Raw genomic sequence first — 26,644 nt, forward strand, 5'->3', positions numbered from 1 at the left:
GGCCCAAGAAAGTTTTGACTAGTAAGCACCCTGGCCAGAATTGTCTATTATGGATAATGGAGTCCTGCATTATGCAGGAATGGGGTAGCAATATTCCCCCCAGCCCCACCGTATTCAGTCACTGGCTGATCGCAGTTCCAGAGAAGCATAGCCTCAGCTCCAAATATGGTGATAAGCCAGTTGGGTTTGTTGACCAACTGCTGTCTGCTCAGATCTAGGTGCCATCTACCTGTGCTATCACACACTCTGGCTGGGTTCTTTCAGTTATTTTCTGTAATAGTCCACACATTTATTTTTTGTTATCTTTATTAAAATAAAGTTTTGTTTTCTAAATTTTAATGGCTACCCCTTTCTCTGAACTGTGACATGAGGATAGTTACTGTTCAGTCTAGTTTATCTATCACTGTATCCTCAAGATGCATAAGATAGCCAAGATGAGATGGCATATAATCAGTTCAAGATACAATAGTAGTCATTATCTTTATCTCCTTTCTGTATTCTGTTAAATATATTCACACATTCATTTTAAGTAGTTTACTGCAATAAAAATTACGGGTTCCAGCTTAACGTTATTTTCTCTGGGGAATTTTTAATGTTAGCATACTTAATATATTAGCATAGTGGCAAAACTTTGAAGGTGAACTTATAAATGTACTAATACACACACACACACACACACACACACACACACACACACACACAGAATGCCCACGTCCTGTAGTAAATTTAAAAATTCTTCAGTGGTTATGTTCTGGTATAACTCTTTTGTGCCAAGAGAGCCCTACAGGATGGCCACTGAGGCAAAAATTTCAACAGGTACTGCAGAAAATGTTGGGAAGATGAGAAAAGGGATACAAATCAATAAATAGAGGACAAAGGAATCTAGAAGTGGTTATTGATGATTCCCAATCACATAACAGCTTGACATACTTCACAGGCCAAATATAAAATTAAATTTTACAAAAACCACACCAAAAACTGCAAGTGCCTCTCTGCTGCCCTTCTTTGCTAATTCTGCCCCAAGGTTGCAGGGTGAGTGTGGGAAGACACTATACTACATGGAAGGAGAAACATAGAGTGCCAAAAGCTGCAGAGATTCAAAGTGTGCCTGTGGCATTACTGGTGAGACACTGAGCATTTCTTAGCCTGAGACTTATGTCCCACCTGTAAATTGGACCTGATAGTAGCTTATGTTAGAGGGCTGTAAATCAGATCTTGAAAAACGATTTATACAAAATGATTAGTGTAATGCTTACCATATGAGCTCCCAGTAAATCTTTTCACTATCAATTCTTGTCAAGATTTCTGTAGTACTGTACTTTAACCATTTTCAAAATGTGATGCACAGGCATTTTCAGAGGTCATGAGGTCAAAGCTGTTTTTGTAATAATATTAAGGATTTATATAGTTTTCATTAACATTGGTTTTGATAGTTCAAAAGCAAACCATTGCAGAACAAAATGTGCTACTGCTTTACATCAACTAAGATAACCATGATAAAGAAAATAGACAATAGCAGGCATTGACAAGAATGTGGAGTAGCTGATGAGGATGGAAAATGGTACAGCCACTTCAGAAAAATAGTGCGGTATTTCCTCAAAAAAGTAAATGCAGTGACCATATGACCCAGTGACTTCACTTCTAAATGTATACCCAAGATATGTTTAAATGGTAATGCGTATATCAACATTCATAGCATTATTCTTTTAAAAATTCTCTTGGTACCAGGGATCAAATTTGGGACTTGGCGCTTCAGAGGCAGGTGGCAGAACCACTGAACTAAATCCTTGGCCCCATAGCTATTATTCTTAATAGTATAAAAGTGCAAACAACCCTATTATCGCCCAAGGAATGGTTAAACAAAATGTGGATATTCAAACAATGGGATATTGGGCTGGATAATACTTAGGGGTGTGTGTGTCCTCTGCATCATTAGTGTTTAGCAACATTGCTGGCTTCTCAATTCATTAGATAGCACGAGCAACTCTCCCCTCCAAGTGGTAATAACTAAAACTGTCTCCTGACATTACCAAATATCTCCGGGGCAAAAATCACCTCTGGTTGAAGACCACAGGCACAAATTAATAGTCCTTATATTCTTCACTGTCATTCACTTGCAGTTTACAAAAATCCCAGTTTTACTTAGTAATGTCTTTATGAAGCAGTGATAATTATTAATTTTATCAAATCTTGACCTTGAATATATATCTTTGACAGTAATCTATAGGGAAACCCCTATGGAGCTGGTAGCATAGCTCCAAGGTAAAGCATACAGAAGGACCTGGGTTTGATCCTCAGCACCATCACCAAAACAAAACCCTTTTAAATTAACATAATTGAGCTTTCAAGCAAAAATAAAAATTTTGTAAAAGTTGTATTAGCATTGTAATCTTGATGGCTTCCACATACTTGAGTCTTCTGATGAGACTGGTGTAATATAAACAAATGTTATTTTTTTGATAATGTAGAAATATGGCAACTTTTAGAAGATCTCCATAATTCAGTAAGCCAATATTTCCAAATGACCAGTGTAGCATGTTATAAAATCATGCATGGTTTAAGAGATTTATTCAAAGGGCAACATGGACCGATACCTTTCTTATTTTTTTTGAAGTGTAATTAATTGAGACTTAATAGGTTGCACACACTTTCACACATAAACACACAAAGAAAACTACAACAATCAAGGAAATGAACATGAGTATCACTCCCAAAACTTTCTGTACTTCTTTACAATCTCTCCTTCCTGCCCTTCTCTGCTCCCTTTCCACCATCAACCAAGCTACCATTAACCTGTCTTTTTTTTTAAGTAAAGATTTGTTTGCCTGTTATAGTGCGTGCTTATTATACAGTACTCATTAATACTTGGTATGATTAATCTTTTAACATTAAATAGGTAGTTACTATTTTATTGTTTTTAACTTGTATTTTCCTAATTACTAATGATGTTGTGTCTTTTCACGTGTTTACTATTTGTTTATATGGCTTCTTTAGTAAATTGTCTAATAAACTTTGTGCTTTTTTTTTTGTAATGGAAATTGAATTCAGGGTCTCATGCTTGGCAGGCAGGGAGGCATTGTGCTGTTCAGCTACATTCCCAGCCCTGGGTATTTTCTTATTGTGAGGCATGAGAGCTTAAAAATATGATTTTTATCTAACAAGTGATTTGCAAATATCTTGTTCAATTGTTGGTTTGTTGTCTCTTTTTGTGTTGTTTGTTTGTGATGGAAGAGTCTTACTCTGTATTCCAGGGTGGCTTTGAACTCACTATTTACCCCAAGCTGGTCTCAAACTTGTAGTGATTCTCCTGCCTTAGCCTCTAAGTGCTGGGATTACAGGTGAGTACCACCATGACCAGCTATTCTTCTCACTTGCTTAACAAAGTCTTTAGAAAGCTAGTATTTAATTTTGGCAAAATCCCATTTATAGTTTTCTTTAAACCAATACTGTTTTTGGTATCATACCCAAAGAATCTCTACCTAACTCAACCAAGTTCACAAATACTTTTATGCTGTTTTAAGTGGCATCTTAAGTGTCTGATCTTTCATTGCTAGCATGTTAATGCAATTGATTTTTCACATACTGATTTCATAATCTGCAGCCTTGCCCATCTATTAGTGCTCATGGCTTTTTGTAGATTCTTAAAACAGATTTTTTTAGAATTGTCAATATGTCAACTATTAAAGTTGGTTTTATTTCTCCCTTTTAGGGTTGAATGCTGCTTATTTTTCTTGCCTTATTGCACAGGACATACCTCCCAGTACAATGTTGAACAGAAGTGGTCAAAGCAGAATTGCCTTGTTCTAGTTCTTGTGTTCAGTTCTTCAACACTGAGTGTGATGCTTTTTACAGATACTCTATTATCAAGGATGTTTCCTTGTAACTCTGGGAGATATTGGATTTTGTCCAAAGCTTTCACTGCTTCTATTGAGATGATCATTTATTTTTTCTTTTTCTTCTTTTTTTTAGTCTCAGTTAATATGGTGAAACACATTTGTTGATTTTGTTTCCAATGTTAATTCAAACTTGCATTCCTGGGATAAATACCTCTTTGGTCATGATGGATTGTCTTTTTTACATATTGTGGAATTTTTGTATATGTGGTTATGAGGTATATTGGTCTTAAGTTTTCTTGTTAATAGCCAGAGTTTAAACATTAGGGCAATGTGTCCATAGAATGAGCCACAAATATTTTCTCTTCAATTGTCTGAGGGACTTCTTTTCCTTTTTCTAAGGCTCTTTATGAAAATTGAAATTATGCTTTCCTTTAAAAATATACACGTTTGGCCAGGGATTTAGCTCAGTGGTTCTACTGCCTGCATCACAAGCACAAGATCCTGAGTTTGATCCCTGGCACTAGAAAAAAAAATGTGCATGTTCTCTAAAAGAACACATGTTAATACTATACAACGAAAAGCCAGAGTGGATGTATGACTACCAGATAAAGTACACTTCAGAGCAAAGAATATGACCAGGGAAGAGGAAGACCAAATATAAAGTGAGTCTTTCATAATGGCAAGTTTTATAAAGGGCAAATTCATCTACATAACAATATAAATATTTAAGCAACTGTCTTTTTACTTTTCTCATTGCTGAGACAAAACACCTGATACCCAAAGTTAAAGGAGGAAAGGTTTATTTTGGCTTACAGTTTGTAGATGTTTCATTCCATAAATGGCTGGCTCCAAGGCACGGTGATTAAGAGAGGTGCACAGAATAGAAGACCAGCAGCAGCAGTGGCAGCAATAAGCACTATGCAACAAGAGCAACTTTCTACCCTTTTATGTTCCACCAAAGGCTGGAACTATGGCAAACTAGTCAATGAACTAATTTAGTAACCACACACCTTTAATCCCTGCATCATACACTCTAGATCCAGCCACCTCTGAAAAAGCCCTGCCAATGACCTCATGAGCCTTTGAGGGGATAACTAGACACAAGCCATAATGGCAACTAAAAGCAGATCTTCCAAATACATTTAGTGAAAACTGATAGAGCTAGGGAAAAAAACCCCACAATTATAGTTTTCGATACTTTCTGAATAATTAACAGAATAAGCAGACAGAAAATCAGGAAGGATGTAGAAGTTTAGGCAATAATATCAACCAACTTAGCTCGATGGACATTTATAAAGCCCTCTACCCAATAACTGCAGAATACCAATTATTTCAAATGCATGTGAACACTTAACAAGACAGACCATGCTTTGGTCTACAGAACAAGTGTCAAAAAATTTAAAATGATTCCAATTACACAAAAAATGTTCTGATCACAATTGCATTACATTATAATATCCAGAAAATTGTTCAATAATTTCAGACAATATGATACACTTACAAAAAAACCGTGGGTCAAGGAAGAACCCAAGAGGAATTTGAAAATAGTTTGTGATGAAGGAAAATGAAAACATAACATATCAAAATATGTGGCAGGCAGCTATAGTAGTATAAGGATACTTGTTGCCCCAAATGTTTATATTACAAAGGAAGAGACTCTTCCATCAATGATCTGTTTCCGAGTTAAGAAATGAATAAATCTACAAAAGCAAAAATTGGCTTTGATAAGCCTCTTGACAGGAAAGACACAGATAACCAATTTTAGGAATGAGGGGTAGATTTTCATAAATGACAAGAAAAAAAAAGGTATGTTAACAGATTTACATTAATGAACTAAACAACTTAGGCATTTTCACACACGAAAATACCCACTCAAGAAGTATTAGCAGTAAAGATTTGCTGAGTTAGGGAATCCTGGCTATGATAGGTAGGGCGCTGAGCCCGGGCTGGAGAGATACAGAAGGCATTTTCATCTCCGAGAAGGTCTGCTATTCAAGAGAAAAAAAACCCAAAATCTAAAATTTAATACTGATCCACAGGAGAAGAGCGGAGAAGTTGGTTGAGGAAAAATTTCTCAGGGAGGGGGCCCACAGAAGGGGGCCCACCCACCAACACTGGAAGGACCATTAGGAAAAGGTCCGCATCTCTTCTTTCCCAGCGAATCCCGAGTCCCGCCGAACGCTGAGGTGCGCCTGCGCACTCCAGCAGCAGGCGCTCCAAAGGGGGCGTGGCGGCCACCGGAAGCGACCTCTCACCTCTGCCGGTATTCTCATCCGGGTCACGTCAATCTTCCGGATTTTTCTACGCCGCCTTCTCATCGACTTTTTGGTCTTCCGCCTTTACCGCCGCCCCTCATCCTGTATATCCTCGTTGGTCCTGTGTTTTCTCGTGTCTCTCCTCCTGCAGTCGCGCCTGGCCATAGGTCGCCAGTCCGAACCGAAGCCGGGCCTGGTCCACTGGGGCCGCCCCTGCCTCTTTGGGTCCGGCCGCGCGCGCCCGGCTGCGGCTGTCCGGGCTCTGGCCACGGGCTGTGCAGCCTTCTTGGTGACTCTGGTGAGTCTGGCTTCCTGGAGGGGCGCAGCAGTGCGGGCCCTGTCGGGGGCGGGGCGCGCTTTAACTTTTTCTGAAACTAGTGTTTTGTTTTGCTTAGGAAGTTCCAGCGAGATCTCGTAGGCAGCCCTCGGCTGCTACTCCTTTTGAGGACTCTCAGGGCCTCTTCTCTCCAGTGTTCTCTGTCTCGAGTCCTACCCCAGTCACCTCACCCCACTGCCCTGTCCTCCTCCGCGATCGAAGCGGGAAGATTGTCTCGAAACTCCTGCATGGTGTTTCAAAGGGCAGTGGAGAACGAAGGTAACGGTCCAGATTATTTTAAAAGGCATTTATCTTTAAGATTTTTAAGTGACAGGAAATTATCTTAGTTCTTCATTTTACGGGAAAAGGTTGGGACTGAGAGTTAAATACCCTCCCTTCTATATCCGGTCAGCCTTTGTGGATAGGATCTTCATTTCTTTCTTGGTAAGGACACAAGGGGCTTATGTGTCTCACAATTTCTGGATTACTTAGGCTCCCTCTCCTTTTGTCTCTTTCAGTTCTATGTTTAAAATAGTTAACATTTACACCAAAAAGGTGAAGAGGGAAGAAACAGAAATTGTAAAATTCAAGCCAAGTTGACACCTTGTTAACAAATACTCTGTGATTTTGTGAAGAAAAAGATCAAAACTGAGCACACGGTCTGTGTGTTTCTATGGCAGGCAACATATAAATATTTTCGTATTGTATGGTCCACAAGGTTTTTAATATGTATGAATTAACAGTCATAAGGCTCTGATTTAGGAGTACTTATTAGTACCTAGAAGCAGTAACATGACTTTGTTGATGTGAATAGCTCCAAATTATGTCTGCTCTAGAAATGCCCTGTGATATACATAAACTCCATGTGAAACAGGTCATTTGTTATTTATTTGGTACCTTGTGACTAGATTTTTTTTTTTTTTTTTTTGTACTGGGGATTGAACCGGGGCCCTTGTGCTTGTGAAGTAGTCAGTAGAACCACTGAGTCAAATCTCCAGCCCCAACTAGATTCTATTTTAGCATTTGGGTGGAATTCAATTCTTAATAAAAAGTAAAGTCCTGACTGAAACCCGGAAACGATTTTGACAGTGGGTGAGCAGGATTTAGGAATTGGACTTTTTCTGTTGTGGAGGAAAAAGTGGATTTAGGGGATCAAAGCATTTGGATAAAGTCGACAGATGACCTGCTTCGGCCAGTACAGTTCCATATGTTATATTAGGTAGATTCTGCTTTCCAAGGAATCCTGATAAAGGAATTATTATGTAATTTGTTGGAGAGGTCAAGTTGAGGATGAATAACCAGGGTATAAATTTCACAATAAAATACTACATCACTAGGAAATAAAAACTTACAAACTTACTCTCTTGTCTCGTGAATGATCATTTACAAATGAACTTGTGATTTTCCATTGAGTCAAACTTAATGAGAAGCATCTTCAGAATTCTCTCTTTACAGCAAGAACCAGCACACTGGTTTTAAAAGCAGTTCAAACTTTACCTAGAATATTTTATAATTAGGAGTATAGATAAAACTTAATTTTTAGAGAAAGAAAAATAGGATACTGCCAATCTCTGAAGTTTATCATACCTGACTACTGCAGGTAATGTGGAATAATGTTTTGCATAGATCATTTATACTTAGTGAAGAAGCTTTTCATTAAGAATCTAAAGAAGCCCAGTTTGGTGGCACACACTTGTAATCTCAGTACTCTTGGAAGCTGAGGCAGGAGGATTGCAAGTTCAAGCTCAGCCTAGGCAATTTAGTGACTCTTTGAGACCCTGTCTCAAAAATAACAAAAGAACTGGTGATGTAGCTCAGTGTGAAGGTCCTGGCTTCAATCCCCAGTGCCACCAAAAAAAGCATATGAAGATTTAAAATGATTGTAGCCAAATGATACTGTTTTATAAGAATCCCTTACATTGTTTATTCCTTATAATTGGTTCTTGATTTGGTATTTTATCAAAATTACTGTTGAAATGTGTTAGAAAAAGGAAGAGAGATTTATGAGCTTTTTGGTTTACTTCCTTATCTCTAGATGGTCATGTAGCATACCTATGTTGGAGAGCATTGAATACTGTTGATTAAACCTCCTAGGAATGGTTCTCTCCACTTTAAAGGTTGACCTGGTCAGGAACCTGACTTAAGAGCAGAGATTCTTGTTGAGGAGAGGCTGACAGATGTTTTATTTTGTAGGGATTTCAAAGCCACTGGTTCTCTGGAAATTTTGGGTAGACTGAGCTGGATATCTGCCCAGAGTAAACATTTGGCTGTGCTGAACAATTTGGTTATTGACTTTGTACAGTAGTTCTTGTCAGAGTCGCAAGATATTTTTTTGATTTACGCATTTGATGTAATAGTTGATGTAATAGGATGGAAACAAGATGAAGTCTGGGTTACTATGTCATTTTTTATCTTCAAGTCTGAATCAACCTATCAATCTGTCTATCTAATTTTGGTCTAAAGCAGTGGTGGCAAATGTATGGCACACATACCTCAACAGGCTGTGTGTTATCATTGAAAGCCCTAAAATGTTTGCCATTACTGGTCTAGAGAAAAACAGCCTTATAGGTATTAATAAAGAGTCTAGGTTGTAAGCTATGAACTGATTTAAATAAACTTGAAATAGAACATTCTGAATAAAAACACCCTCCTTTGATTAGGTCTAAAGTATCTGTATTCTAACAAAATGAGATTTTAAGCAATATTCATTACAGTGAGTCATAGTTAATGACATTTTCTTCTATATCCTATGGAATAGCAATTATACTTTTGGGGAAGTTCAGTCAGGGAAGTAGAATAAATATCAAGCTTTACTCCTAGGCAAAGTATAGAAAAAAAGAGTTGTCAGTCTTTGACTTCAATCCAGGATTACTGAATGTACTTTTTTTTTTTTTTTTTTTTTCCTGTATTGGGGATCAAATTTGGGACCTTGTGCTTGTCTTGTGAGGCAGACGATGGAACCACTGAGCTGAATCCCTGGTCCTGCTGAATGTACTGTTATTTTTTGGTACCCGGGATTGAACTCAGGTCCTTGCACTTCGCAAGGCAGGTGGCAGAACCACTGAGTTAAATCCCTGGCCCTTTTAATAAAGGATTCCCTAGAATGCTTTTTAGTTCAAGATATTTGGCCACTTATCAGTGAACTTCAGATGTAGTTTTTCTTTTCTTTCTTCTTTTTTTAATCTCCTATAGTGAGAAATAAGGGCTGGCTGACATGTTTTTTTTTTTTTTTTTTTTTTTTCTTTAAAGAAAGTAAAATAAAAAAAAAAAAAAAAAAGTCAGAGCTGGGTGTGATGGTGCATGCTTGTAAACCCAGCTGTAGGAATCCCTGGGAGAGTGAGGCAGGATGATAAGTGCAAGCCCAGCCTGAGAAATTTATTTAGTGAGACCCTGTCTCAAAATACAAAAGGGGTAAGGGGTAAGGATATGCTCAATGTGAAGGCCTTGGGTTAAATCTCTGGTACCACTAAATAAGTTTTTTTAAAAATTAGAAAGCCAGGTATTTGGGACAAGATTGATGATGCTCACAAGTTTTTTAGTTTATCTGTGGTCAGCCTAGAGAATTTTCATCTTTTACAGTTGGAAAAAAAAAAATAAGAATAAGAGTGTGTTTGACTGATATATTAGTTTCTTCCTAGATCTCTTTCTCTTCTGTTGACTCTTCTAGTTTTTCGAATCCATCCAGTCTTGATTCCTAGAGGCGCAACCACTTCAAGTCCTATAACTGGTTAGGTTTTTTTTCTTCTTCTGTTTTTTTAAAAAAAGCTTCCATAGCTCATTCTCTCAGTTTACATTTACTGAAAACAAAGTTTTAGTGCTTTCCATATCTTGTCTTGTCTTCCACATATCTGTTACACAAAAATTGTCATGTAGACTCATATAAATCTATAACAAGTGACAAATAGGATACTGTATGTGTAATAAGTGATATAATAAATATTACCACTTTTGTTTAAATGTTTAATGGTTATAAGTACCAAATATGTTTAATGGCTATAAGTACCAAATATGTATCAGTGGTTGTATTTTCTTTTTTATATTACTGTTACAGTTCTTTGTGTAGTTTAGTAGTTTATTTTTAATCAGCTGCTTTTACATACACACATACACATATATGCACACACATTTTAAAGAGATATGAGGTTTATTACAGATAGACATGTAGGATGCTTGCAGGAGTGGAGTGCACCTCCATGAAATGAGGTACAATACAGTTGAAAACTAGGGATCTTTTATGTGTTTGGAATGGTGAGTCTGGAATTTGATAATCTATAATCTTAGTCTTGTCTAGTAGGTAAGAGAGAATGGCCCTCCCATAGTGAGATAATGGTTTATTCATATGAGAAATCCCAAAAGGGTGGTCTGTTCATGGATGAAAGAACCATTTGAAAGTAAAAAGGGAATGGGCAGACCTCTTTATAGCTGAAAGGGAGTTAGTTGCCCAGGCTTGCATCCTGAAGCTTCAGTTTTACTTAAAAGTACAATTTTTAAAATCTCAGTTTTCTTGTCTCCATATTACCTGGTTTTATTTCTTCTAACCTACCTCATTTTTTCTCATGACACTTCAGCCCCTTATTTTATTTTTTAAATTTTTATTTATTTTTTCAGCCTCTTGTTAAGGGAGTGCAGCTGGTTGATGGTCCCTCTTCAGCAACTACTTCAGGCTGAGAAAGGGGTAGGTAGGTATTGATCTTGCTTAGCCAGGGACTGAAAGTCTCATCTTGACTTACCTAAAGGAGACATAGAAATATTGGGTTCCATTTTTTGAAGAACCATCATCTTTTGGTAGTCTGAAAAAGGGGGCAAGGACATACGAGACACTAGCCCACAACAATAATGAATCACATAACAGAAAAGAATTCCAGTGCACAGTATCATAGCCAGAAAAATTAGGACTTTTCCCACCAGGTTGTTGCAGAGAACCAGGTTGCCAGCTAGTCATTAAAGCTTGTAGCAGAGTCTGATACTGCACTTGTTTGTTATCATAGATCATGTAATGCAGAGAACACATTTTCAGAGTTGTCAGGAATACACAATATTCTGTTTTTTTAATGGCACAGATTTTACCTTGTGCTGCTGTTAGAATATCTAGGGCAGTGGTGGTGAACCTATAGTTGGACCAGGAAGACCCTTTCTAAAAGAAGCTCATCAAATAAACCTTATTTGCATCTCCTTCTGGTGTTGGATTCCAGGTTCATCTCCTCTTGTATAAAGAATTGAATGAAATGAGCAAAAGAATGGTGACAAAGTTTATTTGAAAAAGTAATGCTTTTTTACTGTGCTGTTCATTGGGTCTTTTCAGTCTAGGGATTGGTGTCTTTTAGTCTTAGATATTTCCTTGTTTTATTTGTCTGTTAGTAGTTTCCTTTGTATTACTCTGTTCTGGACCTTTGGTATAATGTTGGATGTTGGACCATGTTGCCTTTCTGTACTTAGTACTGGGATTGAATTTGGGACCTTGCACTTTCAAGGCAGTCAGTGGAACCACTGAGCTTATGGGTAGTTTCTAATTTCATTCATAGAAGAGTTTTCTAATTCTTTGAGAGTGTTACCCGGAGGTCTCATTTTTACTTAGTTTTTTATTATTCCTTTTGAATCCCCCTGGCCCTTTTTGAGATTGAACCCAGAGCTTAGTGTATGCTAACCAAATGTTCTACCACTCAGCTACACCCCCAGCCCTTTTTAATTTTTGAGACATGGTCCTTCCCGGTTGCTTAGGCTGGTGTAAAACTTGGCAATCTTCTTGCCTTAACCTCCTGAGTCCCTGGATTATAGGCTTGGGTCACCCTGCCCATCACATATATTTACATTTTTTTGGGGGGGTGACAGGTCTCACTGTAGTTGAGACTGACCTGGAACTCACTATGTAGCCCAGGCTGGTCTTGAACTCATAGTGATCCTCCTGCCTCAGCCTCCTGAGTGCTGGAATTACAGGTGCGTGCCACCACGCCTGGCCTCACATATTTCTTTTATTGAAAGTTTTTTTTTCCCCCCAACTGGGGGTTGAACCCAGGGCCTTTGTATGGAGCTATATACCTGGCTTTTTTCTTGTTTTTTATTTTGAGACAGAGTCTTGATAAATTTCTACATTGGCCAGGCTGGGCTTGAATTTGTGATCTTCCTGCCTTAGCCTGTCAGAATACTGGGTTGCAGTAGTATGCCATCACATTCTAGTCCTCTGTGTAAAGTATGTGGATTTTGAGAAGAATCTCATAATTTTATAAATTTTTAGGTGATACAAATTTTCTTGCTTGTTTCATCAGATAGGTGAAATCCATATCCTACTAATCGGTTGTGACATTATGGCTGAAACCTTTATGTATTAAATTGAGAATTAAATATTAAGACTGTAGTATTCCATTAAATTTCTCTAGTGTTTTTCACTAGAGTATATGGTAATATTTAATAGTTTGATTTTTAAATTTGGTGATGTTTGATAATTTGATTTTTAAAAACATTTGTTGACACATTTGGCAAACATTACGGCAGATTCATCACAAATTTAGAAATGTGTATATTTTGATATTAGTTGAATAATATGGTTAATTTAGATTTAGAATTCGTTGTTTTTGGTTACCTACTTTAGAACTGAAAGTATGTGTGTGTGTGTGTGTGTGTGTGTGTGTGTATTTTTTTTGCAGTAGAGGGGATTGAATGCAGGGCTTAATGGTAAGCTACATCCCAGCCCTTTACAATTTTTTGAGACAAGATCCACTAAATTTTCTAGGCTGGACTAGAAGTTGAAGTCCTCCTGCTTCAGCCTTCCAGAATGCTGTAATTATAGACATGTACCACCTATTTTAACTTTTAAAAATAACTATGTAAATGAATTAGTAATGTTATAACTAATTTTTTTATATAGCAGATAATTTTCAAAGAGTTCAGTATCTTTAAGATGTAGTACAGTTTTGTCTTTTTAAATTATTGTAGGTAGAATACATGTGCACTTCCAGTGAGCAAGAGCATGTTCCCGAACTCAATTTTGGGTCGCCCGCCCTTCACTCCAAACCATCAGCAACATAATAACTTCTTTGCTCTGTCACCAACTCTTTATTCACACCAGCAGCTTATAGATGCACAATTCAACTTCCAGAATGCAGAGTAAGTACAGTGCTGTTTGGGCCCTTTTTCATTTTCTTTTTGATATAAAGCCTTTTTCGTATGGAAGATTTGATGGTAGAGAAAATTTACTGCTTCTATATTTCTCTTGATCAGTGAAATACTTAGTTTTTGTGAAGTTTATTCTTAGAGAAAAATATGTATGTTACTACTGGTCTTTCTTTGCTTTTTTGATAGCTTGTCTAGAGCTTTGTCATTACAGCAACTGACATATGGAAATGTTGGTCCAATACCGACCTCAGCATCCCCAATATTTCGAGGAAGGAAGTAAGTACTTTTCAGTTACTTTAAAAGAAGATTTTAGAGTTTTGAGAACTGTTTAATAGTTTATCTTGTGTAAAATTTTTTTAGATACTATACTTAGATTTTATTCTTTAGGACTTGGCATATTCAGATCAATAAAAGGATTTTTTAATTTTTCTGTTTAAAAAGGTTTAAGGATTCCTTCATTTGCTTGTTTCTGCCGTTTATACATTATAGATGAAATGAAGCTACGTTTCTTCAGATAACTACTTTTTTTTTTGGTATGGGGGATCAAACTTGAGATCTTGTTTTTGTGAGGCAAATGGCAGAACCACTGAGCTAAATCCCCAGCCCTGGGTAACTACTCTTTAATTGAAATTTTTAGTAAATTAAATTGTATTTTTAAAAATTTGTTATGGTTGCCATAACAAAGTGCTACAGACTGGTACTAGGTGCCCGAAACAACAGATTTTTTTGGTCACAACTTGGAAACTAGAAGTCTAGATCACTGTATCAACAAAGTTAGTTTCTTTCTTTTTCTTTTTTTTTTTTTTTTTTTGTACCAGGGATTGAACTCAGGACCCTGCACTTGCAAGTCAGGTGCAGTGCCACTGAGCTAAATCCCTGTCCCTAAAGTTAGTTTCTTTTGTGGCTTCTCTCCTTGGCTTATACATGACCATTATTTTTTAAAAAGTTTATTTTTAATCAGTAAATGTTTACAGTTGATAATGATTATGTGCATTGTGGGCAACTGGTAATGTATGTAACACATTCTAATTCTTTTCAAATCCCCTTTCCCTCTTACCATCTTCTCACTGTGTCCTTATATGCTCATCCCTCTGTGTCCTAATCCTTTTATTTTGATGGTACTGCAAATTGAACCCAGGGTTTTCTCACTGAACTATATCCCCAACCCTATTTAGTTTTGTTTTTTTTTTGGTACGGGGGATTGAACTCGGATCCTTGTGCTTGCAAGGCAGGCCACTGAACCGCTGAACTAAATCCCTGGCCCCCAACCCTATTTAGTTTTGCGATAGGGTCTTGAGCACATTACCCAGAGTGGACTTGAATTTTCTGTCTTGTTTCAGCCTCCCAGAATGCTGGCACTAGAAAGTTGTGTCACATCATGCCTTTGATCTCCTTTTTTTTTTTTTAGTACCAGTGATCAAACTCGGGTCCTTGTGCTTGTGAGGCAGGCAGTGGAATCACTGAGCTAAATCCCTGGCTGCTCTCCTCTGTTAAGGGCACCAGTCATCCTGGGTTTGGGCCCATCTTTAAAGATCCCATTTTAACTTAATTACTTCTTTATGAGTCTTACAAAGATAGTCATACTCTGAAATACGAACCTTGGGATTTTGACCTTGGAATTTCGAGGGGATATTGTTTGGCTTTAGCACTGTCTTTCTGGTGAAGTTTACTCTGTTCTTTATATTTTTTCCCCTTCCTTTTTTACTGTGCTGTGCATTGAACATAGGGCTGTATACATTCTTGGCAAGCACTCTATCACTGAGCTACATCCTCAGTCCTAATTATTTTCTTGACTCTTAATTTGAAAACTTCAAACTTGCAGAAATATTTAAAGAACAGTGACTGAGCATCTGTGTGCCTTTTAGTTTTGTCAGTGTTTTGCTACATTTTCTTTTTCTTTCTTTTCTTGTTTTTTTTCTTTTCTTCAGCTTTAATTGAGTTTATTGGTACATTTTAGGGATACAGTACAGTTACATTCATTGTTGGGATCTTGTACCTCTACATGACAAGTCTTGGTTCTCATTTTTGCCCCTTGTCCCTACCCTCCCTACAACCCCTCCTCCCCTCCCCATCTACAACCACTTTATTTCCATCTTTTCATTATCTCACATTTTTTTCTTTTCCCTTTTTACCCTTCCCCTACCCGTCCCACCTTCCCTACACCTTTAACTCCTTTCTTCCCATTTCTAAATGTCAGTAATCTTATTAGGATCTTCTGTATTATTGCAGATTATTCACACCAGAGAAACTATTCGGTATTTACATATGTGTGCCTTATTTATCTCACTTAGGAGTATATCTTCAGTATGTATCCATTTTCCTATTCTTGTTTTTTTTTTTTTTAAGACATGGACTTACTTTGTAGCCCACTTCAGCTTTAAACTATTGATCTTCCTGTTTTGGCCTCCCCAATGCTGAAATTACAGACATAATGCATGGCTTTACATTTGCCTCTTTCTGCCTGTTCTTCTAATTCCATTTTTTTTTTCTGAATCATTTGAAAGTTATCATTTTACTTTACCCCCAAACATGTTAGCTTTCTCTTCATAAAAACAAAAATATTTTTTCACATAACTAAAATACATTGATCATGCGGAAGGAATTATATTAGTACAATACTGTTACTGTATCTGACATAGTTCATTTTCAAATTTCCTCAGTTGTCTAATGTCTTTATAGCTTTTACTGTTTCTTGCTGACATAGGTATAGTAAAAATAACCATTGTTATATGTGGTTAACCAGGCAGCCGAACAGGCATATAGGTATAGTAAAAAAACCAATGTTATATATGGTACAACTCCATCTTCTTGTGTGTATGTGTGGCTTAGGGGATTGTACCTAAGGATTCACACTGAGCTTATAGCCTTTTCCCTCATTTTCACATAGGGTCTTGCTAAGTTACTCCGGCTGTTCTTATGCCTACCATCTTCCTATGCTGAGTAGCTGGAGTTACAGGCATACGCCAGCACACTCAGTTTCAATTCAGTCTTATGTTAGAGTTTAAATCTTTGGCTCTTAGTGAGGCTTTATGTAGAACATTTTCCATAAAGTTTTCACTGCTGTGATGAAACACTGGGGGATAGTTCAAATGCAGGAGGCTATTTTTACTCAGTTTTTAAGGCTCTGAAAGATATTTCTTGTATGAATTAAAAATGAATATTTTTAATCTCAGTATGAGCTAATACTGTGGCCTCATTGAAAGTCATAACATTGTCACTATCAGTTAGGACATTTATGTATTTTAAATTATTTTTTATTTCCAGAAAGTTGTATCTAAGTCTGTTGCTTCTTTTCAGGAGATTAAGTGATGAAAAAAACCTGCCTCTTGATGGTAAACGGCAACGATTCCATTCACCCCACCAAGACCCAACTGTAGTTAACCAGATAGTGCCTTTATCAGGTGAACGAAGATACTCAATGCCTCCATTGTTTCATACACCCTATGTACCAGAGATAGTCAGATGTGTTTCGCCTTTCCGAGAAATATCATTTTTAGAGCCTAGAGAAATCACACTGCCTGAAGCCAAAGATAAGGTAATGATAATGCAAATTTTACTTTTGCTTTTTGGAAATTTAATATGAATAATGTATTAAACTGTTTAAAGTACTCTTCAGCCAATTTTCTGCCTAAATCTCATTTTGAAGTGTGTCATTTTATGTAATAAAGCTGACAGGGAATTAGGTTTCTCTTGAATTGTAAAAATTTGGGATTAAAACCCAAAACATTTGATTTCCTACTTTACAGAACTCTCTTTTTCCTCATCAGAAAATAAGTTTTCTTATGCTTATAATAATATTCTTTTAAAGCATTTTGTTAAAGGACATTCGTGTTTATAAGGTTTTTAAATCTCAAAAATAGAGAATTCAGGAGTCTCTGAGAAAGTAATACATTCAAAATGGTACAATCAAGAAGTGTTAAGAGTACGAAATACTTATCAAGAAGATCATTTGTGAAACATTTTGTGACTGGGGGTATAGCTCAGTGATAGTACTTGGCTACCATGGGCAGGGCTCTGGGTACCACAAGAAAAAAAAATCAATTATTAAGTAATAATAATTTTTGGAAAATGATATTGTTAGCTTTGGGAACAATGAGTTATTTCAACCACAGGTAAAAAGCATCTCTCTCCCCTCTGCCATATTTAGTGAAAAGTTAAAGCCTCTAGGCTAGGGAAAGGTTTACAATATAAATATCTGCATTCTCTTGGATCATTTGTGCCTTACTGCTCTTCAAAGCTTCCATACTGGCAAGAAGTAGGTTACAAGTATTTGTATGCTAAAGAGAAGGAGGCTGAAGAGATTGTAGGGAGTTTGTATTACTCATTTTTGGGTTCCTAGCAATCGGCGTAAATCTGAAACAAAATAAAGGCACCGAAAAGAAAATCATGGTCAATAAAACATCACCTGCTTTGTACCTTAGTTGTGCTGCTGTTTTATTCTTCTGTCATTCTTTTGTTGTTTAGGTGAGTAATTGTATCATAACATCATCCTTTTCAATTCAGTACATTTTAGTGTGTTCACAAAATTGTCCTACTATTACCGTCATCTGATTCCAGAGCATTTTCATCATCCCTAAAAGAAACCTTTTACCTGGTAGCAGTAAGCTCCCCATTTCTCCCTCCCCTCACTCTTAACAGTCTGTTTCCTTTGTCTGTGGAGTTGCCTATTCTGGATATTTCATATAAGTCGAATGAATCATACAACATGTGGCCATTTGTGCCTTCCTTCTTTCAGTTAGCATAGTGTTATCAGGTTTCTCCATGTCATAGTATCTGTCAGTACTGTGTTCCTTTTTCTACTTGAATAATACTCCAGTGTGTGGGTGTACCATATTTTGTTAACACATTGCTCAGTTGATGGACATTTGGGTTGTTTTTACTTTTTGACAAATATGAATAAATGCTGTTGTGATTGAGTATGAACTTTTACACTGACATGTTTTCATTTCTCTTGGGCATGTTCCAAGGAGGTACATACTTGCTGGGTCATATAACTTTTTTTTTTCCTAAATAATGCTAGGAATTGAACCCAAGGCATTTGGGTACATTAGGCCTATGCTGTACAACTGAACTATATCTTTAGCCCTATGTTAACTTTTTGAAGAACTGTCAAAGTTTTTTTCTAAAGTAGCTGTACTATTTTACAGCATGTTTTCACTGGTGGTGTATGAATGTTCTTCCTTGACAACACTTGAAACACTTGGGATTGTGTGTGTGTGTGTGTGTGTGTGTGTGTGTGTGTGTGTGTGTGTTTTAGAAGTGCTAGGGATAGAATCCAGGACTTTGAGTGTGCTAGGTAAGCACTCTATTTCTGAGCTACCTCTAAAGTCCTGTCTTTTACTATAGCCATTCATTTGATACAGTTCAGTTTATTTTTCTTTGGTTGCTTATGCTGTTAGTATCAAATCTAAGAAACCATTACTCAGCCTGAGGTCATGAAGATTAATGCCTATGTGGTGTTGTGAGATTATTTTATAGCTTCAGTGCTTACACTTAGGATGGTGACATATTTTGATTTAATTTTTATGTGCAATATGAAGTTGATGGGTCTAGCTAGATTTTTTTTGCTGTTGTTCTAGTTGTCTCAGCACAATTTATTGAAAAGCCTATTCTTTCCTTTTCTGCAGCTTTCTTTACCACAATGTAGGGATAATCAGGCAAAACCAGTGGGAGAGAGGAAAACTAAAATGAGAAAAGACAAACTTGGGATACTATTTCTTCCTCCCTCTTTGCCTGTGTTTTCGGCTGTCTTTACTTCCGTGATTAAAAAAACTCTTTATAGTGTTAAATATACTCTATATGGGTTTTTAATAATATGCCAGTAGATTTTTTTTGTAGAACTTATTATCTGTAGAGTTCAGTATTGCTGTATATTTTTGTTTGTATTATAATTCACATTGCCCAGTCATCTTGTAGAGTAATTCTGTATCGATAAAGTTTTCTTTTCTTAGTACATAGAAAATTATCCTTTTCAATCTAATATTTTTGGAATTAGGCATTTCTTTCAGAGAGATAAAAATAGCTTTTATAGTTAAACCAGTTTCTTTGAGTGCTACTTTTTTCCTGCTGGTTGGTAAGAAGGCAAACAATTAGTTCTGTGTTCATTCTTTTTCTTTTTGTAGTACTGGGGATTGAGCTCAGAACCTTGCACTTGTAAGGTAGGTGCAGTGTTGCTGAGCTTAATATGTTCATTCTTGATGTCAGCTTTTCTTTTTTCATTTCTTGTAATACTAGAGATGAACTTGGAGTTCTGTACTGCTGAGTCAGCCTTTTAAATTTTGAGACAGGATCTCTCTTAGTTCCAATGCTGGGCTTGAATATGTGTTCCTGCCGCAGCCTGCTGAGCTGCAGGGATTACAGGCTTGTACCACCGTGGTGGCTTAAGTGAACAATTTTGAAGAAAATGAATGTGTATGATTTTTTTTTTTCCTAGACATTTTATTCAGGCTGTGCTATTTAGTCTTTTCAGCAACCCCGTGACATAGACCCCAGGACATATCCTAATTTTATTGAGGCTTATAAAGCTAAAATAATAACTTACTCAAGGTCACAGCTAGTAAATGGGAAAAGACAAGATTTGACCTTTGTCTCTAAAGATACAAAGAGGAAGAACTTAAAATGTTTAAAATTAAGGACAAGGAGATGACATTCTTAGAACTGACTGTAATACCAGGTGACTTGTCACATTGTTGTTATAGCTAATATTTAATAGAGTGTCTTTCTTTATTTTGCCATCACTGCCCAAGTTTATGGTTTGCCTCTGTAGAATAGCAAAAGTGAATAGAGGGTTTATTATGAGCTAACAACAGGGCAGTTGTTTGGGGTCTTGATATACAGTAGAATGCCATTAGTTTTTTGAATAAAGGGAATAACACGAGAGATTTGTATAGTTCTTGCATTAGTGTGGAGTATGGCTTAGAACGAGATGGGCCTGGAAGATGGATGATCTTCTTTAAGGCTGTGTGAAAGCTTTCAGTTATGGCACATAGTGATGAGAATGATATGAGAGATAGTAAATAAGGAGATTTGATGGAATATGGGACTAAAGAACTGTAGAGGGATGGGGGGAGGGAGGGAGAGAGAGAGAGAGAGAGAGAGAGAGAGAGAGAGAGAGAGAGAGAGAGAGACAGAGACAGAGACATTAAGTGACTAGTGATTTGTTTCTAGGCTACCAACATAAGAAACCAAGATTTTTGGATGTATACATTGATTGAGGACATAATTAAGAGATAGTTGGAACAGTAGAAAAATCTGCTCTAATATTTCTGCTCTTGAGAAACCTTGTGTTCTACAGATTGCACCCTGAGCATGAGCATGTAGGGCTTATGGGGAATAGTGCTGGAGCAGACTAAAGACAATTTTATAACCAAAACATTGTCAAGAATAATAATTGTTAGCTGGGGAAATAACTTGAACACGCGAAGCAGGCAGCTTACCATAGCTGGATGCTGCTGCAAGGGATATTAGAAATATATAAACTATTTGAGATTCTGGCTTGTGGTGTGTATTTCTGAGATGAGATAGTTACAAAATGGAGCTATGAGTCATTGAGATTGCTGTTAAGGTAGAGACTAAGGGAAGTACACGCACACTGAGCTGTGTAGGGCAAGGAGTATGCTTTCCTGAGCAGTAATCTTGGGTACAAATGCTTACTTTTAATTGTCTTAGGTCTCCAAGGACTCCTGACTGTGTTACAGTTGTGCTAAGGGCTAATTTTCTTTATCATCAAGGTAAATTCTACTATTTCTCCTCTGCCAGCTTTCTTTGGTGTGGAGGGCTATCCTTTGCATTCTAGGATGTCTAGCAGCATTTCTGGCTTCTACTTTGGAGGCCAGCATTCCCCAGTTTTGACAACCAAAAATGTTTACAGTTGTGGCTAATTGTCCTCCAGGGAACAAAATTCCATCTTGTTTAGAATTACTGGATTAGATGGAGAAGATATTGAAGAAGATTATGCTAAGGTTTCTGGCATTTCAGTTCATGACATAGTGGTATCCTCTACTGAGACAAAAGAGAAGCAAATGTATGTGCATGCATATTTAATAAGGGATAATTTCATGAGTTCTGTGGTGTGGCCTTTACGATGCTTTTGAAGCAACAAAGAAGATATTCAAAATTGATAGTGGAATATATATTGATCTGGAATTGAGAGGAAAGGTGTTGACTAAAAATATACATTTGGTAATCATCTGCATAAAGATGATAGTTGTGATTGTCAGCAGGAGAGCCCCTGTCCAAGGTTGAAGTGGCTTGAGCAAAAAAAGAGAAAGAGGCAAAGAGAAGGCATAACTATTTTGGAAACTGTGACCAAAGGGGAAGAAATTGGGACAAAGGTTTTTCTATTTTTTTTTTTAGGTGAGAGAAACGGTAGCCATATATAAATGTTAGCAAGAAAGATTCAGTAGTGCAGGAGGAGGTTGACTGCTTTGGAAAGAAAAGAACAATCATGAATAGTTTTTTGGAATGTGGGAAGGGAATAGGTTCTTTGTATAGGTGGAGTGATTGGCCTTAGGAAAGAGAAAAACTTTTTGTTGGGACTGGGGAGAGAGATGCAGAGGATTGCTGTAGGTACAAGGGGGTTTGTAGATGTAATAGGTAATGGAGTGCCCATGGCTGCTTCTTGTTTTCTTTCTCAATTACTAGGCAAGGTCATCTGTTGAGAGTAAAGAGGATGAAGTGGGATGTCAGAGGTTTGAAAAGTGTGGAGAAGGTTAGAAACAGCATTTACTGAACGCAGGAAATCAAACTGACTGGGAAAGTACAGCAGAGAACATACGACACAGTAAAAAGAGGATGAAGTGGGATGTCAGAGGTTTGAAAAGAGTGGAAGAGGTTAGAAACAGCATTTACTGAATGCAGGAAATCAGACTGACTGGGAAAGTACAACAGAGAACATATGACACAGTACGTGGTGATATAGAGGGCTCACTTAAGATTGATAATTGATTATTAATCAGTTGTCTGAGTCAGCTCTAGGGAAAGATTTGGTTAGTAGATATTTTCTTACACACAAAGGTTCATATTCTGTTTTGTAAAACTAGAGAGTTGAATTTTGAAAATGAGTACCCTCTGAGTTTAGATTTTTTTGGGATTTTAAAATCTTTTTATTTGTTGGTAGAAGATAATAGTTACATTTAGGCAAAATCTTAGCATTTTTTGTGAGGTAATGATCAGGTCTTAGCATTTCCAACTAAAAGTTATTTTGCTTTCTTTTACATAGAGAGCAGCTAACATGGACAAGTAGAGACACTGCTGAAAATACTATGTGAAAGTTGTACCTTAAGTTTTGTATAGTGATATATTTAAAAACTTTTATTAAATCCATACTTTATCCTTATAGTAATGGCATGTGTTGACCACAGTGATGATTTCATTGGTAATTTAATTTGAGGTTGACTTAGAAGACAGGTTATCATTTTTAAAGGAAAGATGAATATTTAAATTTGGAAGAAACAGTTACTGTTTTGAACTATAGATAATTTTATACAATCTTGAGCAAATACAACATTACTTATACTGAGAAATAGATTGCCTTTACAATTAATTTTAAAGTAATTCTGGCAGGCAACTTCAACAAGTAGTATTGTGGCCATTTAAGCAACTTTAATAAAATTCTTCATAGGCAGTTTGTTGTAATAGTTTTTCTAAATTAAAAAAATGCGGAAAAATTTATCCTAGAATGAAACAAAATAAAATAAAAGAATATTCTTAAAGTGCCATTATATATGTAGTCAGCTAGGTATTACATATGTGATTTAAATCACATATGATTTCAGCCAAGGAGATAATCATTCTTTGCTCATGGGCCACACAAAAAACAAGACAGGGACCAACGGTGGTGGTTTGGTGACCCATAATTATACTTAGGAGTTTTATATTAGAAAGTATTCAGATTTTAGTACATGTTTATTTTAAAAATAGTGTCAGTAGAATTGTTTTTCACTTCTCATTATGGTAATTATTTTACATTTCTGAACAAAATTTTTTTTTGTGGTGGATTCAAGTTAAGTCAGCAGATACTGGAATTATTTGAAACATGTCAGCAGCAAGTAAGTGACTTAAAGAAGAAAGAGCTCTGTCGAACACAGCTGCAGAGAGAAGTTCAGCTGCTGTTTCCACGTATGTCTTCCTATTTTGAATGCTCTTTATGTTATGTATTCCTCTTTTACAATGTGAATAATATCTTAGAATTTCCTTCTGTTCTTTTAGAAAGCAGACTTTTTTTGGTTGGGTCTTCTCTAAATGGATTTGGTACCCGGAGTAGTGATGGCGATTTATGCCTAGTTGTTAAAGAAGAACCAGTAAGTAATGAAACATTTATTTCTTCCAAGTTTATTTTTCATGTTTTATTAGTTAAAAAGTTTCACATAAAAGTCATTGAGGAAAAGAACTTGCTTCTTTGGATTTTCTGTTTACCATAATTCCAAGAAACTCAGAAAATGTTGCTTTTTAAATTTAAAGTGTGCACACAATGTGCATAACAGGAGCTCTAACATTAATTTAGTTCTAAGTTGTGTTTTTAAAGAGTTCTGCCTCTATTTTGAAATGTCGATAGGTTGGATACATTTATCAGGATGCAGCAAAAACATGTGGCAGTATTATCTTCTCGATGTATTTCCTTTTCATTTGAATTTTCAGTGATCCTATTTTTATTCATTTTTTTTCCCTTTTCAAATGCTGTGGGGTTTAGAGATTTTATTTTGGGAAGACAGAAAGATTTCACTGAAATTTAAAGTAAGACTATTGTGATTTATAAAATTTAATATAATTTCTGAGACATTTTGGTTTTATTTTTATTTAACAATCAGAGTGTTAAGTGGGATTGGGCCAGGGATTTAACTTAGTGATTGCGCCACCTGCCTTGCAAGCGCAAGGTTCCAAGTTTGATCCCTGGTACCAAAAAAAAAAAGTTACGTACGTGGTATTACATTAATTTGAAATTCCTGTTAGCCAATCTCTTGTGTATACCTCATTATCACAATAATTAGTGTTTATTAAGCTGACTTGAAGCAGCCTCTTTAAATGGTTGAGTTTTCCCCTGAATTACTAAAGCTTTACTTATCTTAGCTAAAAGGCCGAGAAGTGATGAATCACCAAAGCTTAAATTAAAATCAGTATTATATTAATATAATATGCCTTGTGTTCTACATCTGTTTTTCCCTTGAGTTTATTGGTACATTTAAAGCAAACAATACAGTTAGCATTCTACATCTTTAAAAATATAAAAAAACTATTGAAGGTGGTATATATTTTTACTGTTCATGTTATTCCAGTAACAAAAATAACTTGTAGTTACTGCAAATGAGAAACAGATTTATTCAAGGAAAGAAACTGGTATTTTTCTATGTTTAGAAATCATATAATGGAAAGGGGAGGTTGAAATTATAAACATAATGGCGATTACAAGAGTTGCAATTAAAATATACTCTTGCAGTTAGACTATACTCAGGTCCGTCTTCCAGTCTTAATCATGTATGTGAATCATCTTGTTATATCTTATATTCAAATGAAGCTCGCAAGAGCCAGGTATAGTGCACACCTATAATCCTAGCACTTGGAAGGCAGAGCCAAAACAGTTGCTGTGAGTTGGAGGCCAGCCTGGACTATGTAGTTAGTTCAAGGCCAGCCTCAACTATATAGCAAGATCCTGTCAAGACCCCCCCACCAAAAAAAAAAAAACTAAACAGCCAAAACAGCTCATGGTCTAGATAGGGAATAAAACATTGAGAGAGCTTAAAAGTCTGTTTATTTTTGTTGGAAAAGATTAATTTTGTACATTTAAATCAAAGGAAAATATGACATGACTTCCAGAATTTCTCTAAAAATCATCCTTTAAGTTTAAAATCTGGAATTTAGAAACACGGATGTGAAATTTAGAAATTAAGGTTGGCCTTTTCGTTAATATAATTTGGTGTATAATGAAAATAAGTTCAAAGAAAAGTACACTTTGTATGTTTTCTTTTTTGTTGAGATGTGTTAAGAAAAATGTATTACTAAGCTAAGTAAGATTATGAAAAATGACTTTCATTTTAACTTCAGTGTTTTTTGTTTTTTGTTTTTTTTTCTTCAGGTAAATCAGAAGACTGAAGCACGGCACATACTACTATTAGTCCATAAACACTTCTGTACTAGACTTTGTAAGTCTGACATGTCTCAAGTTCACATAATCTGTCTGTTAACAGCTATTTAAAATGTTTCTCACTTTGTTTTCTGATAAGAATTTTTTTTTTTTTCTGGTCATGTATAATGTGGATCCTTTTTCCAACTAAATTCCTTTTAACTATTAAAAAAAAGACCATTTAATCTTAATGAGCTTGTTTGTTCTATATCTCACTAGATGTAGTGAGAGATACATAAACTTTTTCTCAAAAGCTGTGGTTCATTAGGGAAAGAAACTTAGGCATGAATGAATTGCTGTAATGCAAAGTATCTGAAAAGCCTAAAGAGTGACACATATGAAGTACTATAGGTACTCAGATGAGAGAGAGATTTCATCTGTTTTGCAGTGATGTGCATTTTAATTGTTTAAAAAATATGAACACGGACCAAGATGTAACTCAGTGGCTCCATGTGTGCCTGGCTATTGCAAGGTTATAAGTTCAGAAAAAAAAAAAAAAAAATGAACACGAGGCCCAAATGTATTATTCTAACAAAAGCAAAATTGTTGACTTGGGCCATATGGCCATATAGTAAGGTTTTATTCTTTAGTAAGCTTGACTCTAAACAGGTTTTATTTTACATAGGATTTATCAGTTTATTTTAAATGTCTACAAAATTTAAAGAAAGTTGAAGTCACACTAACTACTATGATATTGGAAAGGTATTTGTTTTTTTGTTGAGCAGGTAACTTGTGGGAACCTTTGAGCTGGAAAATAAAAAGTCGAGTAATGAGTTACTGTCCCTGAACAGCTTGAGACCTATTGTAAGAGAGAAATAAGCCAAGTGATTTATTTCAATGGATATAATTTACTGCATCTGGAAAATAAGGGAGTAATTCAAACCTTAAATGAATTTTTAATGGATATTGTGAAAATCATAAAATGTTAAAATTGGAAAGGGTCTTACAGATAATCTAGTTCAAATAAAATAGAATTGTTTCCTTTTGATTTTTTTTTTTTTTTTTTTAT

General features: G+C 36.1%; 1 protein-coding gene across 3 annotated transcripts in view; it reads left to right on the forward strand.

Annotated features, from left to right (window-relative positions):
- Positions 1-6,089: 6,089 nt before the first annotated feature.
- The window catches only part of Tent2 (terminal nucleotidyltransferase 2), a 49,260-nt gene continuing 28,705 nt past the window's right edge, over positions 6,090-26,644 (forward strand). The window contains exons 1-8 of one of the 3 annotated variants that reach the window (XM_010604131.2): positions 6,090-6,389; positions 6,487-6,686; positions 13,338-13,508; positions 13,704-13,793; positions 16,815-17,052; positions 23,522-23,636; positions 23,727-23,818; positions 25,588-25,654. In XM_010604131.2, coding sequence (XP_010602433.1) covers positions 13,372-13,508; positions 13,704-13,793; positions 16,815-17,052; positions 23,522-23,636; positions 23,727-23,818; positions 25,588-25,654 — 739 coding nt within the window. In that variant the 5' untranslated portion in view covers positions 6,090-6,389; positions 6,487-6,686; positions 13,338-13,371. Of the gene's footprint in view, positions 6,390-6,469; positions 6,687-13,337; positions 13,509-13,703; positions 13,794-16,814; positions 17,053-23,521; positions 23,637-23,726; positions 23,819-25,587; positions 25,655-26,644 lie in introns of all 3 variants that reach the window. The other 2 variants (XM_019204581.2, XM_010604121.3) reach the window with 2 other exon arrangements.

The sequence above is a fragment of the Fukomys damarensis genome, unplaced genomic scaffold (assembly GCF_012274545.1).
Source record: "Fukomys damarensis isolate Sample0158 unplaced genomic scaffold, DMR_v1.0_HiC HiC_scaffold_1, whole genome shotgun sequence".
Classification (NCBI taxonomy): Eukaryota; Metazoa; Chordata; class Mammalia; order Rodentia; family Bathyergidae; genus Fukomys; species Fukomys damarensis.